Below are 16,266 nucleotides of genomic sequence, written 5' to 3'. Positions count from 1 at the left end.
GTCCTCTTTACTCAGTTCCTCCTTTGAGTTGTGACACTGCATTAAAGGAAGGACATTCATCAAGGGGTCGATGACAAGGTGAAAACAACCTCTGAGAAATAATGAGTGACATCTCATTGGCTTAAAGACTATACCTAAGTGACCTGCTTCTTTAACATCATCCCAACTACACGCAGAGGGGACGCCCACAAGGCAGAATGCATGGGGCACAGGGCGGCCAGCCTGAAGTCGAGGGTTAGTTCCACTCCAAGAGCAGGAGAGAAAAGAAAAAGGAAGAGAAAACAACAGAAAGGTGATTACTTGCTTCGCAAGTCTCATCTATCCAACCACCATCCATTTGTCCATCCACCCGTCCATCAATCCATCATCTGTCTACCCCAGGGGTCGGGAACCTTTTTGGCTGAGAGCCATGAACACCACATATTTTAAAATGTAATTCTGTGAGAGCCATACAACAACCTGTGTACGTTACGCATTATCCGATAAAAATTTGGTGTTGTCCTGGAGGACAGCTGTGATTGACTCCAGCCACCCGCAACCATGAACATGAGTGGTAGGAAATGAATGGATTGTAATACATGAGAATGTTTTATATTTTTAACGTTATTATATTCTTTATTAAAGATTTGTCTGCGAGCCAGATGTAGCCATCAAAAGAGCCACATCTGGCTTGCGAGCCATAGGTTCCCGACCCCTGGTCTATCCATTCATCTATCTGTCCATCTGTTTGTCCTTCTACCCATTCATCCATCCGTCCATCCATCTATCTGTCCATTCATCCATCCATTAATCCATCCATTCGCACATCCATCCATCCATCCATCCATCCACCCATCCATCCATCCAGTATGTCCTGAGCACACAAATAGCTTTGGAGAATTTAAAATTTCAAGGAGAAAGTAGTGCAGGATTTTGCAGGTCATGCCAGCATCTTGGTTTGAAATAGAAAGAAGAATGTGGATACTTTCTCTCACCAATAAACGTGCGTACCCTTCTCCATATGGATCTAGTTACTCCCTTTCATCTACAGAGTAACAATGATGAAAAAAATTAAGTTTCCAAGTACCAGCATAAGGCGTTCTTTCATTCATTTCTCACCCAGTCCTGGGAGGCAGCCAGATGATATAATTATTTTATCTCCCAGGTGGAAACCCAGAGAACTCCCTCCAAATCATGTGGCTAATTTCTTTGTACAGAAAGGGTCCCGGTCTACCTTAGCACCTGCATGCAATCAGAAGACACACAGACACATTTCCAGAGGCACCCCACTCTCACATACCTGTGACTGAACCCAGATTCCCCTTTAGCCCCCCGGAGACCCTCAGACTCCCTGCGCCTCAGCAGACCCCCGTATTCACAGCATAGTGTGCCGTCAGGGAAGAGAGGTGACAGAAAGACAAGGAGGAAGACTTGGGGCCGGGAGTGCAGGTGAGAACACGGGGTGCAGGCAAGAATGTGGGGTGCTGGCAGAAGAGGAGTCGGTTAATGCACATGGTCCCAGGGTCCCCAAAGCCTGGCAGCGGCACAGACACTGGGCAGAGCCAAGCCCTTCATTTTCTGCCTCGCTTGTGAGACTGCAGCCTGGGCTGGATCCTCCGCCCGCCCCCCAGCCCTCCCCCCCCAGGGAGGCCCGCAGAGCAGACATTACCCGGCCAGGGCTGTGGCTGCACCAGCTTTCACTGAGCGGAGGTGGAGTGGGAGGAACCACGGAAATTCTGCTGCTGAGGAAGAAGACAGGAGTAAGGAACAGGTCACAAATGACGCAAGACTTAGTCTCACCGACACACAGGACTCATTATCATCTTCCTATAATTCAGGTATAATTCCACCTTTGGGTTTTGTTATTTTGTGTTTTTACTTCCTCACTTACAGGCAGATCCCCAGTTAGATGACCTGGGGTGTGAGTGCGGGAACCGAGCAGCGTGCGGGCCAGCGTCCACGTGCATGTGCACGTGCTCGCCACCCCCGCTGCCCCGCTGCCTCCGCTGCCCCCGCTGCCTCCGCTGCCCCCGCTGCCCCGCTGCCCCCGCTGCCCCGCTGCCCCCGCTGCCTCGCTCCCAGCGGCTCGACCACTCTGGGTCCGCGTGGACCCGTGTGCTCTCTCAGTGGAAGCCACACAGGTAGAAGTGCCAAAAATGTCATGGGTGTGAAAACCAACCATAAGAGGAATTAGAAGCGTGTGCGAAAAGAAATGGGGGGGGGGAATGGGGGCGTAAAAAATGAAAAAGTCCTGAGATTGAAATAAACATTTCGTCGTGGCCAGAAAAGCAGCTGCTGGTGGGGGACTTTCCAGTAATACTCCAGTAACATCACTGGGACCAGGCGTGTGCGGGCTGCCAGCGTCAAGACGGCGAGGTGTCCAGAATCGTGTGTGATGACGTTAACACCGCTCAGGCCATCGTGTCCAGCATGTCAGGCGCTGGGCAAGATGCTGGAGGGATGACTGATTCATAAAAGCCAAGGGCAAAGGCTTGGTTTAGAATGTCATGTAATGTGCCATCAAAAATAGTATTTGATTTCCTTGTGACATTTCAGGGGAATTTGAGAAACAAAACAACACGTTTGGTTGAGAAAATACTATGCTAGCTTCTAGGAGGCTTTTCAAAAGAATATGGAAATATCTCTGTTTAAATCTTTCCAGACACTTTATCATTAAAAAAAAAAAAAGTGACATTCCAAAGCAGTGACCTCTGAAAGTCAAGAGATTTGCAACTTCTTTCGTGGGTCCTTTGTGTTCCGGGGTGAGAAGGGCCAGGAACAGCCTGTCTTTCCACAAAACTCACCTCAGTTTCTGATAAGATTGCAAGAGCTTTGCTCCCGCTGTCTCGTGTCTGCCTGGAAGATATACAAGTAAAGGTCATTATTAGTAACAGTTTAACTTGAGATGATGAAAATACGAGAAGTCATACATTAAAAGGGGTATTTTTCTAATATCACTTCTTACAATTAAAATGTAAAATGTGGGGTGATAGCTATGCTCTAAAATTAGATTGTGGAGATAGTCACGTAACTGTACATTTACTAAAAGATTGGATTATACATGTAAGAGAGGTGAAGTTTATGCTATATAAAGTAGACACACAGACACACACCGAGAGACCAGAATTGCTGGGAATGACTGCTTTTATTAAAAGTTGATGTTGGATTAGATTTTCTAAATCTGGAAAATTTGAAAAATAGTTCAGGCTTCCAAGCTTCTATTTGTTCTTTGGAAATATTTTGTAATTGAATGACTATATTCCTTTAAATGTCCCTTCTTATGGAGATTAAAGTAATCTTTTAAAAAATGTAATCTACTTATTTCTAGCTATAGAGGCTAGTAATTTCCTAAACAAGACAGCATCTAATATAGTGCTGTTTCTGTTTCAAGGAATGGGGATTTACAATGTATTAAGATCCCCCAAATAGGACTTCATGTGTTCAAAGTTCTGTGACACAGTGTTTCCAGGTCCAAGGCACAGGGGGAGGTCAGCCCACCCCGCCTGGAGGCCGGAAGACAGAATCCCCTGCTCAGGGCACTTTCCCAGTGGGTCCACGCTGCCTGACACGCGGCCCACAGCCACCGTGGCCGCCATCCTAGAAGTCCATCTAGCTCCTGTCTTGTGCATTCGGGAGGTTTAATCCATTCCAAAGAAAGGCAGGTATTCAAATCTTCTCTATAAGACAGAGGGACAGAAGGACAGGAGGACAGGCAGGGAGAGTGAGAGAATCAGGATGGGCAGCGAGGTCCTTGGGAGCAGGGCAGACAGCATCTGGTACGAGGCCGGGAGGCAGCTGACCCTGACCTGTGCTGCCCCAGGTCAGGGTCCTCAGGGGGCGTGCCTCAGGGAAGGCACAGGCCCTGCAGTCACCCCGGATTCTGAGCCTACTTGCCCGTGCACATTTTTCAAGGGCTCCTGACGGTGTTCACCTGATTCTAAAAGGAGCCTATGCGCCCTCTTCCCCCCTGAAGAAATACTCCGTAAGATAGAACTGAACCAGCAAAACCAGCTCATCATGGTGAAGCCCATGTCCACAGGAGTCACCTGGAAGACAAGGGCTAGGCTAATGCAAAAAGACGGCTGCCCCAGCTGCATCATGGTGGTTGTGACGAGAGGAAAAGATGGGAAAGAGAAAGAAAAAAACTGACCCAGCAATACAGAACCCACAGCCCCGGGAGCCCTGAGCCCTCCTGCGGGCCGGGCTGTGTCACAGTGCATGGTGGCTGCTGTGCCCTCAGCCTCTTGACCCCGATTGTTTGTCGCAACTGTGTTCCAGAGGCACAGCCCCCAGAATAACAAGTCTGTCAGCTCAGATGTGATGCTATCACTCTCCACCTAAAGCCCTCCCGTGGCTCCCTACTGCCTTCTCCTGAAGTCCAAGCCCTGCACGGAGGTCCGGGCCTCCACACCCGGTCTGGGCTCAGCTCATCGGCCTGCTTTTCTACACCCTCCAGGCCTAGTCTTTGCTGCTCCAGCAACAGAATAGCTGCTTATTGTCCTACTCACGGGGGCCTTGCCTGCAGACTCCTCCCCCCTCCCCCCCCCCCCCCCATCACACACACACACACACACACTTCATCTCACGCTAACTGCCCGGGTGTGTCTGTCCCAGGCCCACATCTCCATCTTAAACCTCAGTGGAGTCTGGCTTGGTCACGTTTCTCAATACCCCACCTGAGGTCCATGGCCTGAACACAACTCTCTTCTGCCCCCTGCTGGCTACTGAACCAAGGTCCTGTGGGGTGGTGCACCCTGTCTGCCAAGGTCAACATCTCAGGCTTGCTGCCACTGAGGCTCTTTATCCCAAGTACTTAACCGCCCCATGACAGCAGTCGTAGACAACAGGAAACAGTGGGCAGATCTGTGCTTCTGATATAACTTGATAGACATTGAAATGTAAATTTTATACACTTTTTTGTATTTTTCTGAAGAAGCAGGGAGGCAGTCAGACAGACTTCTGCATGCGCCCAACCAGGATCCACCTGGCCTGCCCAGCAGGGGGCAATGCTCTGCCCATCTGGGCTGTTGCTCTATTGCAACTGGAGCCATTCTAGTAGTACCTGAGGTGGAGGCCATGGAGCTGTCCTTAGCGCCTGGGCCAACTTTGCTTCAGTGGAGCCTTGGCAGCAGGAGGGGAAGAGAGAGACAGAGAGGAAGGAGAAGGGGAGGGGTGGAGAAGCAGATGGGCGCTTCTCCTGTGTGTCCTGACCAGAAATCGAACCCGGGACTTCCACATGCCAGGCTGATGTTCTACCACTGAGCCATCCAACCAGGGCCAATTTTATACATTTTTTATGTGTCACAAATATTCTTTTCACTTTTTGACCACTGAAAAAGGTGGAGCCCATTCTTAGCTCACAGGACACACAAACAAAGGCAGAGGGACAGGCCTGGTGGGACTAGTTGGCCCCGTGTCCCTGCTACTCCAGCTGTGGGCGGCGGGTCTCCCCCGGAGCCAGCGTGGGGCAGCGATGCAGAGCCCAGCCCCGCCCCAGCCTGTGGGATCCCAGCTTCTCACTGAATTTGGAGAAGCTCCTCCCTGTGTCTCTGTCCAAGTCACTGTTCCATTCTGGTTCCCTTCTCTTCTAGTCCTCAGTCGTTTCTTATCAGAGACTTCCTTAGAAAGCATGAAATATTTACTTTTTGTTGTTATTTTTTTATTTCACGTTAATTACTGGGAGGAAATGCTCAGAAAAGTGCGTTCCACAAGGTCTCCCTAGAGGCGGGCTGCTTGGAGGAAGGGCCCCCACCACTGCTGCCCTGCTCTGGCTACCCCCTGAGAAAGGGGGCCCGGCGGACAATTATTGGCAGCTGACCTCATCGGATCATCGCCAAGTATCACCTCAATTTTATAAATGAAAACCGAGGCTTAGGGACATCGTGCAATAAACCCCAAGTCACAGTTTATAAGTGATACCATCACTTGCCTGCCAAGCCAGGCACACATCAGGCAAGGGGGGCCTGGTGACTGAAGCCAAACAGGAATGACCGAGGGGTGACCGACACAGGGGGCTCCCACCCCTCTACTTCTGCTTACTCTTAAAACCCCCATAATAAAAAGCAAGGGGGGAAACACATGTACAAACCGCTGCGTGTGTGCCCGAAAACTCTATGACTTTAATTTCATATCTCTTTTCATAGTTGTCATGCATTTAAATCCTCCAGGAACAAGACTTGTGCACAGACGTTGCAGGGGTGCGGCTCTGCGGGACAGGGCCCAGCAGTGGTGCGTGGACGGCGCCCTCCCTTCTCTTGTAGCCCCCACGTCCTTCCCGGCTCCCACTCACCCTCCGGAGGACTCACAGGTCCTGACACCCGAGGCCCCGTCCCTCCGAGTGTGCTCAGGTCATTGTCCCTCCGGGCACACGCAGGTTCTGTCCCTCCTTCGCTGCAACTCAGGGCCCATGTGGCTACAAAAGACACTTCCCCAACCGGCATCCAAGACTGCTGTGAGCTGAGTCACGTCCCTAAACAGATGCGTTGGAGTCCTCCCCCCGGGCAGCTGTTAATATTGAGAAGGAGTCTTTGCGGATCAAGTCAAAAGGTCATCAGAATGGGTGCTAATCCAATATGACTGGCATCTTATAAAAGAGGAACTTTGGACGGCCATGTGACAATGGAGGCAGAGCCTGGAACCCCAGGGACTGCCAAGAACCACTAGGAGCTTGGACAGACAGTGGAGGCTGTCCCCCGGAGCTGGCAAAGGACGCATGCGCCCTCTGGCTCCTGGACTTTGGACTTCCATCTCCAGACCTGGGCGATAGGACTTCTCTACTGTTTGTGGCATTGTTCAGTGGCCCAGGGAAATCACTACAGGCCCCTTGGGGTTTAGCCACACCTAGCTGTCTGGTGTCACTCCTGCCACCCAGCCCATTCGCAGGTCTTGGCCAAGCTGAGCTTCCCAGATGTCCCATGTCCCCTGGACAGTACTTCCTACTTCCTCGCCCCTGCACGCCCCTCCTCATGGTCGACTCTCTGGATTCCGTGCCTGTGTTCCCAGGCGGGGTGCCATGCACACTTCGCTACCTAACAGTCCTCTGCCCGCAATCACGTGCATATACGCCCACTCCCCCCTCCACTCGACGGTGAAACCTTCCAGCACAATAGCAACCAGCACTATTGGAGCAACGACAGTGAGCATGACCTCACTTGAGTGGTACACTCAACTGTGTATAAAAACAAGCTCATCATTTTTTCACAGCTTGCTTGTAATCTCACCCATTTATCTGCATTAACTGAGTCTAATTCACAGGCACCTTCAGCGATAACAATATAAGAACCCCTGCTCATTAGCAGGGGCTTATGGTGCTGGGAGGATCCTCACAAACTCCAGAACGGAGCTGTGGTTTGCAGATCAAACACCACTCCTGCGACCGAGGCGAGCACGTCTGTACAAGTCCCCACATGTCCACGTCCCCACTCCTGAACCAACAGGGGTAAGGCAGCTTCTCTCAGGTACTCCGGAACACACCTGCGTCCTGGGCAGCCATCGTGACGCCAGGTGGGCACACCGACTGCCAGCCTCCAGGGCCGGGGCTGCGGCTCCTGAAGCAGACGTCATGCCCTCCGCCCCGCGTCTCCCTGACCCTGGTCACCAGAATGAGGGCGCAGGGCAGACGCCCTGGGAGGCGCCGGTACAACTCGGTCCGCCAGCCAAGTCCTGTCGCTGCCACGTGGCTGAGGGGCCTCACGCACTGACCTGTGGGATCTGTGTGGTTAGTCTTCTTCCAAGACGGGACCACTAGCTTCCACTCCTACTGCCACGCCCCAAGCAGCCCCTCATAAGGGAAGTCACACCGAGACAGCAGCGCAGCTAACAGACAAAGCCATCCAGCAGAAGGGCGGCCTGGCCCATGGCCATCTCTCCGCTGGTGTCCATGAAACAGAGCAGCGTCCCATGTAGGAAACCCGCCCCTGGAGGTCCAGCTGTGACCCAGAGCAAAGCACAGGCAGGGTCCCCACACAAAGCCTCCCTGGGGACTTGGCACATGGGCCCCTTTCTCCAGGATGGTTTATGTCTGCCCCAAGAGTTGGCCGTAATACACAGATTTCATTAGAACTCACTTTGCTGCACCTTTCAGAAAAATCATCAGGCCCTGGCCGGTTGGCTCAGTTGTAGAGCATCGGCCTGGCGTGCAGAAGTCCCGGGTTCGATTCCCGGCCAGGGCACACAGGAGAAGCGCCCATCTGCTTCTCCACCCCTCCCCCTCTCCTTCCTCTCTGTCTCTCTCTTCCCCTCCTGCAGCCAAGGCTCCATTGGAGCAAAGATGGCCCGGGCGCTGGGGATGGCTCCTTGGCCTCTGAGTGACGCCTCGGAGGGGCAGAGCATCGCCCCCTGGTGGGCGTGCCGGGTGGATCCCAGTCAGGCGCATGCAGAAGTCTGTCTGACTGTCTCTCCCCGTTTGCAGCTTCAGAAAAATACAAAAATAAATAAATAAATAAATAAATAAATAAATAAATAGAAAAACCATCAGTGTCAATCATGTGAACAGCAACCTCTTAGATGTGGCTTCCCTGGGAAGTGCCCACCTGCACAGGTATAGGTGACAGTCCTGAGGGTTGGCCCACACTAGGGCTTGAGTGTCCTCCAAGTTGCCAGAAACAGTGACTAAAATCAGGGCTTGGAGGGAGTGTTGGACAATTTTCCGTGTGTGTTAGGATACTAACGTTTGAAACCAATCTTTGGCTCACATGTGCAAAACGCAAAACCTCTCAAAAAACTTTTTTTTACTTAAAATTTCCTGGTCATGTAAAGAAGCATGAGATCCTGTCATAACTGCTTTTGGACCTGGATTCCAGAACCTCTTTAGGTATGTTTTGGATCTTAGAGAAGTTCCGAGCTTGGACAGCACTGGGGCCAAGACACTCGCCGGGATGAGACAAGTACAGGACAATGGATCAGCAACCAGCGCCTTCCGGGAGCACGAAGACGGGTAACAGACGGACAGTGCTGTGGGCAGAACAGTCTCCTTCACCCGCTCTTCTCTGCCACTAGACAAGGCTCTTCTGCTGGCTGTAAGAGAGGACAGCGATTCCCCCTTTAATTAAGCTCCCTATATCCTAGCACAGCAAGTCTGGATGGCTTCATATGAATCATCGTCACCGAGAGCGGGGCAGTGAGCCATCCAACAAAGTTGTCCTTGAGACTGGTGGTGACTGTCCAGCTCTGCTGCCTGCTGGGACAGTGGGGCACAGCTGCTTCTCAGCATCCTTCGATTTCCTCTAAAAACTGACTGCTCCTCCGTCAGAAGAAATATTGACGTATTGCCACTTACGACAACATGGATGGACCTTGAGAACATTATGCTAAGTGCAATAAGTAAATCAGAAAAAGCTAAGACCTATATGACTTCACACATGGGTGGGATACAAAACTGAGACTCAGGGACACAGACAAAAGTGAAGTGGTTACGGGGGGGGGGAGTAAAGAGAGACAAACATAAGGTGATGCAAAATGATCTGACTTTGGGTGACGGGCACGTAACACGATCAGCAGTTCAACTGCTCTAGAGATGTTTATCTGACACTTAGGTACTCTTTATTGATCAATGTCACCCCATGAAATTTAATTTTATAAATAAAATTTTAAAAAAGAAGATTCTGAATATCAATCCTTTACCAGATGTGTGATTTGCAAATATTTGCTTCCATTCCATGGGCAGCCTTTCTGTTCTGTTGGTGGTGTCCTTTGACGCACAGAAGGTTTTCCTTCCGACGAAGTCCAATTATTTCCTTCTCTTGTTGCTTGTGCCTTCTGCTAAAGATCATTCTCAGAGTCAATGTCATCTTCCCCCCTGTGTTTTGTTTGAAGAGTTTTATCGTTTAGGTCTTTGATCCATTTTTAGTTAATTTGTTATATATGGTGATGAGTATGAGTCCAATTTTTTTTTTAACTTAGGGCTATGCAGTTTTTCTAGCACCATGTATTACAAAGACTGGCCTCTCCTGCTGAATGATACTGGCACCCTTGACGGAAATCCTCTGACTGTATGTGCAGGGGGTTCTTTCTGGATTCTCTGTTCTGCTCTGTAGGCCCATCCGTCAGCCTTTCGGCCGGCGCTACACTAGCTGGATCACAGCAGCTCTGTAGTGAGCTGCGGAATCAAGAAGCATGGGTCCTCCAGCTTCATCCTTCCTTTTCAAGAAGCAAACAAATCAACCAAACTCAAAAATGGTCAATAGGCAGTTCACCAAAGAAGATACATGGACAACCAGTAAGCCCAGGAAAAAATGTTTGACACCACTAAATCATTAGAGAAATACAAATCAAAATCACATCGATGCAGCCACTACGGAAAACAGTACGAAGTTTCCTCAGAAAATGAACACTGGAACTACCATGTGATCCAGCCGTCCCACTTCTGGCAAAAGAGCGAAGGAGACGAAGTCACTGTCTCAAAGAGGCACATGTGCGCCCATGCGCACTGCAGCCTTCTTCACAAAATCCAAGACCTGGAGACAACCTCCATGCCCACTGACAGACGACTGGACAGAGAATGTCACAGAATATTAGTTTGCCATGAAAAGAATCAGGCCCTGCCGTTTGCAACAACATGAATGTCCCGTGAAGACATTCTGCTAAAGGAAATGTCAGATAGAGAAAGAAAAATACTGCATGATCTCATGTATGTGTGGAATCTGAAAACAATGAACTCATAAAAACAGAGACAATAAACTCATGAAAACAGTGGAATAGTCCGGGCCAGGGACTGGGGAGTGGGGAAGCATTGGCTCCCAGGTTACAAACTTTCCATTACAAGAGGAATGAGTTCTGGGCTCTAACGTGTAGTGACCACGGTGACTGTAGTTAACACTGTATCGTATATTCAAAAGTTGCTCTGAAAGTAGCACATTAATGTTCACACCCATTGGAGGGTTAGCCTAAGGAACAAAGCAAGACAGACAGCAAGTGTCAGCCTGGGTCCGAGACACTGGAACCCACGTGCACCGCCGGTGGGGACACGAGAGGGGGCAGCCATTATGGGGAACTGCACAATGATTCCTCAAGAAATGAAACATAGAATTACCACTTGATCCAGCAATTCCATCTCCGGGCACAAACACACAAGAGCTGAAGGCAGGGACGGGAACAGGGATTCGTACATCAGTGTTCACAGCAGCACCATTCGTAATCGCCAAAGGTCACAACAACACAAGCGTCCTCTGGCAGATGGGTGAAGCACCAGAATGTGGTGCACGCATGCCGCAGACTACCAGTCAGGCTCTCAACGGAATGAAATTCTGACAGCTGCTACCCTGGGCGGAAGTAAGACAACAAAGGTACAAAAGGACAAACAGGACATGCGACGATCCCACCCGTATGAGGGACCGAGAGGAATGACAGTCACAGAGACGGGAAGGGGCGGGTGGCACCAGAGGCTGGGAGGGCAGGGGTGGCGGTGCTGTTTGCTGGGGACGGAGTTTCAGTTCGGTAAGATGAAAGAGTTCTGGAGGTGGCTGGAGGTGACGCTTGCACAGCCGTGTGAATGCACTTAAAGCCACTAAACTGTACACTTAAAAATGGGTAAAATAGTGAATTTATATTATGCATAAAAGTGGAGTTCTTAAATTCAAAATGATTTTGGCCTGACCTGTGGTGGCGCAGTGGATAAAGCGTCGACCTGGAATGCTGAGGTCGCTGGTTCAAAACCCCAGGCTTGCCCGGTCAAGGCACATATGGGAGTTGATGCTTCCTGCTCCTCCCCCTTTCTCTCTCTCTCTCTCTCCCCTCTAAAATGAATAAAATCTTTATAAAAATGATTTCTTATTTAACTATATATGTTTGGTCTTTTAAAAAATTATTCATATAAAGAGATAGTTTAATGTCCGATTGTCAAGATATTCACTGGAAACAACCCTTATCAGGATTTTTGTCTAAATATATGAACACATGAATTCTTAATTCAGAAATCCTATTCAGTTCAATTATTCTACCTTGGTTTCCCATTCTGTTCATTTCAGTAGGAAAAATAAGGATGTCATTCCAAAATTTGCTGTATTTTATCAGCTGATCATCTAGAGCAGGGAGCAGCAAACTTGATCTGTGGAGGGTCACGGAGAGGATTTTAGGCTTGTCGGCTATACAATCTCGTGGTAACTACCCAACCCCTCCCTGCATTGCCGAAGTGGCCACATTCAGAAAGGAGAGAGCATGGCTGTGTACAAATAAAACTTTATTTAGAAAAACAGATGGTGGGCAAATCTGTAGCTGGCCAACCCCCAATGAAGCAGAGCATATCACGTAAAATGAAATACTGACCAGCCTAAGAACTAACTCGTTTAATCATGGTTCACCCTCCAGGCTAAAAGTAATAAATCAAAACCCAAAAGAAACAAATGGATAGTGAGGTGGTCATGACAATCAGGATCAAAGATGACCTAAGGTGGCCTCTTTATCAAGTGGCAATGAACAGGGCACGGAGGAGGATGGTGGGACAGGAAGTGGTGCTGGTAGAAACACCAGAGACAGGAAGCATCCAGGAAACGCCAGTCTCCTGGGGAGGTACTGGAGATGCGACAAACACGTGTGTGTGTTGAACTGGTGTGTTCCCAGTGCCTTGGACCAAACAAGCCATTCAATGTTTAAGTTGTTCCTTTGTGCAGAGCCAAAGGTGTCGTGAAAATCAAAAATGACTATACTCAGGAGCCTACCTCCGGAAAGGTTATTCCTTCGAAAACAAAAGGTTGGAAGGGCAAAGCCTTACTTCAGTAATTAATCATAAAACCTGGCTCGATAGTCTCTGTTCTCCCCAGTTTAAACAGACTAACCTAAAAATCGGTTGGGGACACGACAAGCAATCCAACCAGAAAGCAAATCACTTCCGGGGCATACCTTCTCCCCCACCCCTTGGCTGAGTGTGTGTTTATTTCCTGTTTCCTCTGAGGGAGAGCAGCGAAAATATCTAACAAGTGAGATGCCACGTTCTCTTTAAAATAAGACAAAGGCATATCCACGGTTTTATGTCTGGGACATAAACACACTTTCATCAAGACACCCTGCGGTAAAAGTCAGCACAGGAACGGGGCACTCACGGGGGCTTTGGGGACCACCTGGCAGAGCCGTTCGCTGAATCCGAGGGCTGGGAGGTGTCATGAGTCTTTACAGTGGACAGGTGATCAACTCAGGGCCTGTGCTAGAGCCGCGGAGATTTAATGGGACCTGCTTCTTTTAATTCATGACCCTGAATGTTTCAAGGACACACAAGCAGTCACTGTCCCAAAAGCCTTGGGATCAGATGAACCTTATCTAAGCTGTCTGAGTAAAAGAGTAAAATGCTGAACAGTCCCTGGAAAGACTAAATCGCGTTTACTACTGGGAGTTGGCAATAAACAGTTATTTTCCTTCATAATTATTAGACGTAGTACCATCCTGGTTAGTGATGCAACGGATCACTGAGACCATTATCAGAGGCTCTACTGAGGTGCGGCCTTCACAAATGGTTTTAACTCCCCAATTACTAACAATAAAGTGAAAGCCACTGTAGATTGCTTATATATTACACTTAAGCATTTATCACTTGGAAAAGTATTAGTACTGAAAGTACTAATATTGTCATCTTTCCGCTTTTAAGAGCAAGCCTGGATCCAGCTGTAAAATGGCATGGTTGTAAAGTGTGTGCGTTTACAGCAGGGAGCCAGGAGAGGGCACTGTCTTTATGCGCATAGCAAATACCGCCAAAGGGATCAGAATAAAGGTCGGTTTTCAGTCTCAGGTTTCCAGTTACCAGTGATCTAGAAAATGACCGTCGTAATTATGTTTTACCTTTGCTGCTTTGTCAGCGGCTCTTCAACTTAAAGTGCATAAAAAGAATTATTTGGGAACTCGTTAAACTTTCACCCTTGGGTCCCACTGAATCAGGAGCTTTGAATTTAAAAATGCTCACAGCTGATCCTGGGGCCGGAGTCCTGGAAACCCCAGTAGAAACCCTAGTAGAGGGTGAGACTGCCACATGCCTGAGAGGGAGGGACGCAGGTGACAGTACCAGCATGTAGGAGAGTGCCTAGCGACATCTCGGAGGCCTCAGGAGGGCCCCGTGGGTTGGTCATTCTGATGCACCACAGAGGAACCACAACGGCAGCACACAAGGAACTGCTTACAGGCAACCAAACTAAACATCGACTTATAAAATCTTAGTGGGGGGGGGGGAGCCAGTCTATAAAAAAAAATTTTTTTTAAGGAAGTAAAATATACTGCTCACAAAAATTAGGGAATATTTTATCATTTCATATTCACTTTTAAATATCACCTAATTTTTGTGAGCAGTGTACTTCATGTACCATCTCCCGGCAACATATAGGATTTTGGTTCCACTTTCTTATTTTTAAATCATTTTAATGGCTGGAAAATGAGCACAGCAAGTGCCGCACTTAATATCTGTTCTTTGTCTTTGGGCTCTTGCTCCTACCTCTCCTGCTCACGGGACATTGTGGGAGCACCTGTTTTAAAAGGCACACCCAGTGAGACCCTTAAAACAGAGAAGCGAAAGCTGGTGAGGACTCAGTGAGAGGCAGGATGATTCCTGGAACTCCTTTAGCTGAACTTGAAATTTAGCTCTAGGTTTCTGGATGCCAAAAAAAGAAAAGACCTCTAACTTTTCCTGTTTAGGTGCCTCCTAGAAGCTAAGTTCTGACCATGGTGCCTCCTAGGGGCTAAGCTCTGACCCTGGAGACCGCCACCACGCTGTGTCGCCGAGCAGCCCTTCCTTCCTTCTCGCGTTCACCGACTCACGTGCGCCGAGCTCCTGGCCTCACAGACGTGAAGGCTGCTTAGGACAGACAGTTGCAGGTGACCAGGGCAGCATGAGCGGGAGACCCGTGTGACTGAGACCCCGGGAGCTCAGGGCTCGGGTTCCGGTGAGTGGCGTCCGAAGCTGTGCGAACAAACGGCCCCGAGTGATAAACCGAGGGGTAGGGGACTCGTGACAGAACAAACGGTCCCCGGGAAACTGACGGCTGAGAGAAACCTGTAAAATTGGACCAGGCCTCCTGATGCATCGTGAAGGCTTAAATGTAAATAAAAATCATAGAAATGAGAAGATAAATATGGGTATCTTCCTTATCATAGGATAAGGAGGAAGTTTCTAAGCCTAAAAACAAAGAAAGAAATTATACAGGGACAGGTAGGCTTGACTACAAACAACAAGACTTTTGTATGTCAAGAAACATGAAGGCACACGGTACAGCCCTCGTGACCGGACAGGGCTCGGGGCCTTCCTGTCCGAGGACCATCTGCCGAAAGTCAGACTAGCGGAAGCACTGCATCGCACCAGTGGGCAGAGGAATTCAGACGAAACTAACAGGCAACCTTTGGGGATTACAATGTGGTTTTACCATATGGACAAAGTTGTTTGTTTGTAAGGGTAATTCCTACTGGTGATCGAGGCACGTGCTTTCTGGAGGCAAAGTTCTTGTCATTTTTCTTTTGTTCTAAAAAGATCTGGCTCCGTGCCAAAAACCCATCCACAGAGATGTTCACTGAACTTTATTGTTTTAATAATATTACAGACTCCAAATATGTAACAGCAAAACCGGAAATTCTCTAACTATCCAACAACAGTGAAGATGTTCAAGGACATGGAAAATGTTCTTTATAAGTTCTTGTGTGAGGAAATCTCAGAATTCAAGTGTGTGTGTGTGTGTGTGTGTGTGTGTGTGTAATTTGATCCCAATTATGTAAGCATATTAGTCTGGCTTATATAACATTTCTTCTATTGATTATTTTTTTTTAACTAAAAATGTTTTAAAATGAATATATACTCACAAGTATATTCACCAAAGGACATGGTATGTACCAAAATGTTAATAACAATAGTTCTCAGGGTGAAGTCACTATATTTTTAACATTACTGATTATGCTCTTTTTCATTTTTCAAACTTTAAAATGAATAAACATTACTTTCACCTTCAGAACAAAACCACAAATGTGATTGGAAATCGAGTTTCAAGGGCCAGGACCGCTGGGCCAGCAAGCAGGAGGAGGGCAGTTCGTACCCCCGGGCAGGGTACTACCAGCGGGCAAAAACCACCAGAGGGGAACTTGGCAAAACATATCAAAGCTTTCCAAGTGTTCGCACATTTGACCAGCCATTGTTCTTCTAAGAAGCTATCCTAAGGACACAGAGATGCCAAGATGTTCCTCACGGAGTTATCTGTAGCGTGAAGATCTGAACAGACCAGCTCACCCACAAGAGGGAACTGGCTGAATAGATGGTAGTGCACCCCTGCCCTCGGGGGTATTTTATGTAGCCGCCAATATTGCTGGAAGAAGTCCTACTAGCACAGGGCA

At 48.7% G+C, this 16,266-nt stretch overlaps 1 protein-coding gene across 3 annotated transcripts in view; it reads right to left on the bottom strand.

The window, feature by feature from the left end:
- SYTL3 (synaptotagmin like 3) overlaps positions 1-16,266 on the bottom strand; it is an 80,713-nt gene that overhangs the window by 40,411 nt on the left and 24,036 nt on the right. For 2 of the 3 annotated variants that reach the window (XM_066247923.1, XM_066247924.1), the window contains exons 5-6: positions 2,784-2,835; positions 1,649-1,721 (exon numbers count right to left, since the gene is read on the bottom strand). In XM_066247923.1, coding sequence (XP_066104020.1) covers positions 1,649-1,721; positions 2,784-2,835 — 125 coding nt within the window. The remainder of the gene's footprint in view (positions 1-1,648; positions 1,722-2,783; positions 2,836-16,266) is intronic. The other variant, XM_066247925.1, reaches the window with a different exon arrangement.

The sequence above is a fragment of the Saccopteryx bilineata genome, chromosome 12, assembly GCF_036850765.1.
Source record: "Saccopteryx bilineata isolate mSacBil1 chromosome 12, mSacBil1_pri_phased_curated, whole genome shotgun sequence".
NCBI lineage: Eukaryota > Metazoa > Chordata > Mammalia > Chiroptera > Emballonuridae > Saccopteryx > Saccopteryx bilineata.
Note: the sequence above shows the minus strand (reverse complement) of the source record. Positions and strands in the feature narration are given on the sequence as shown.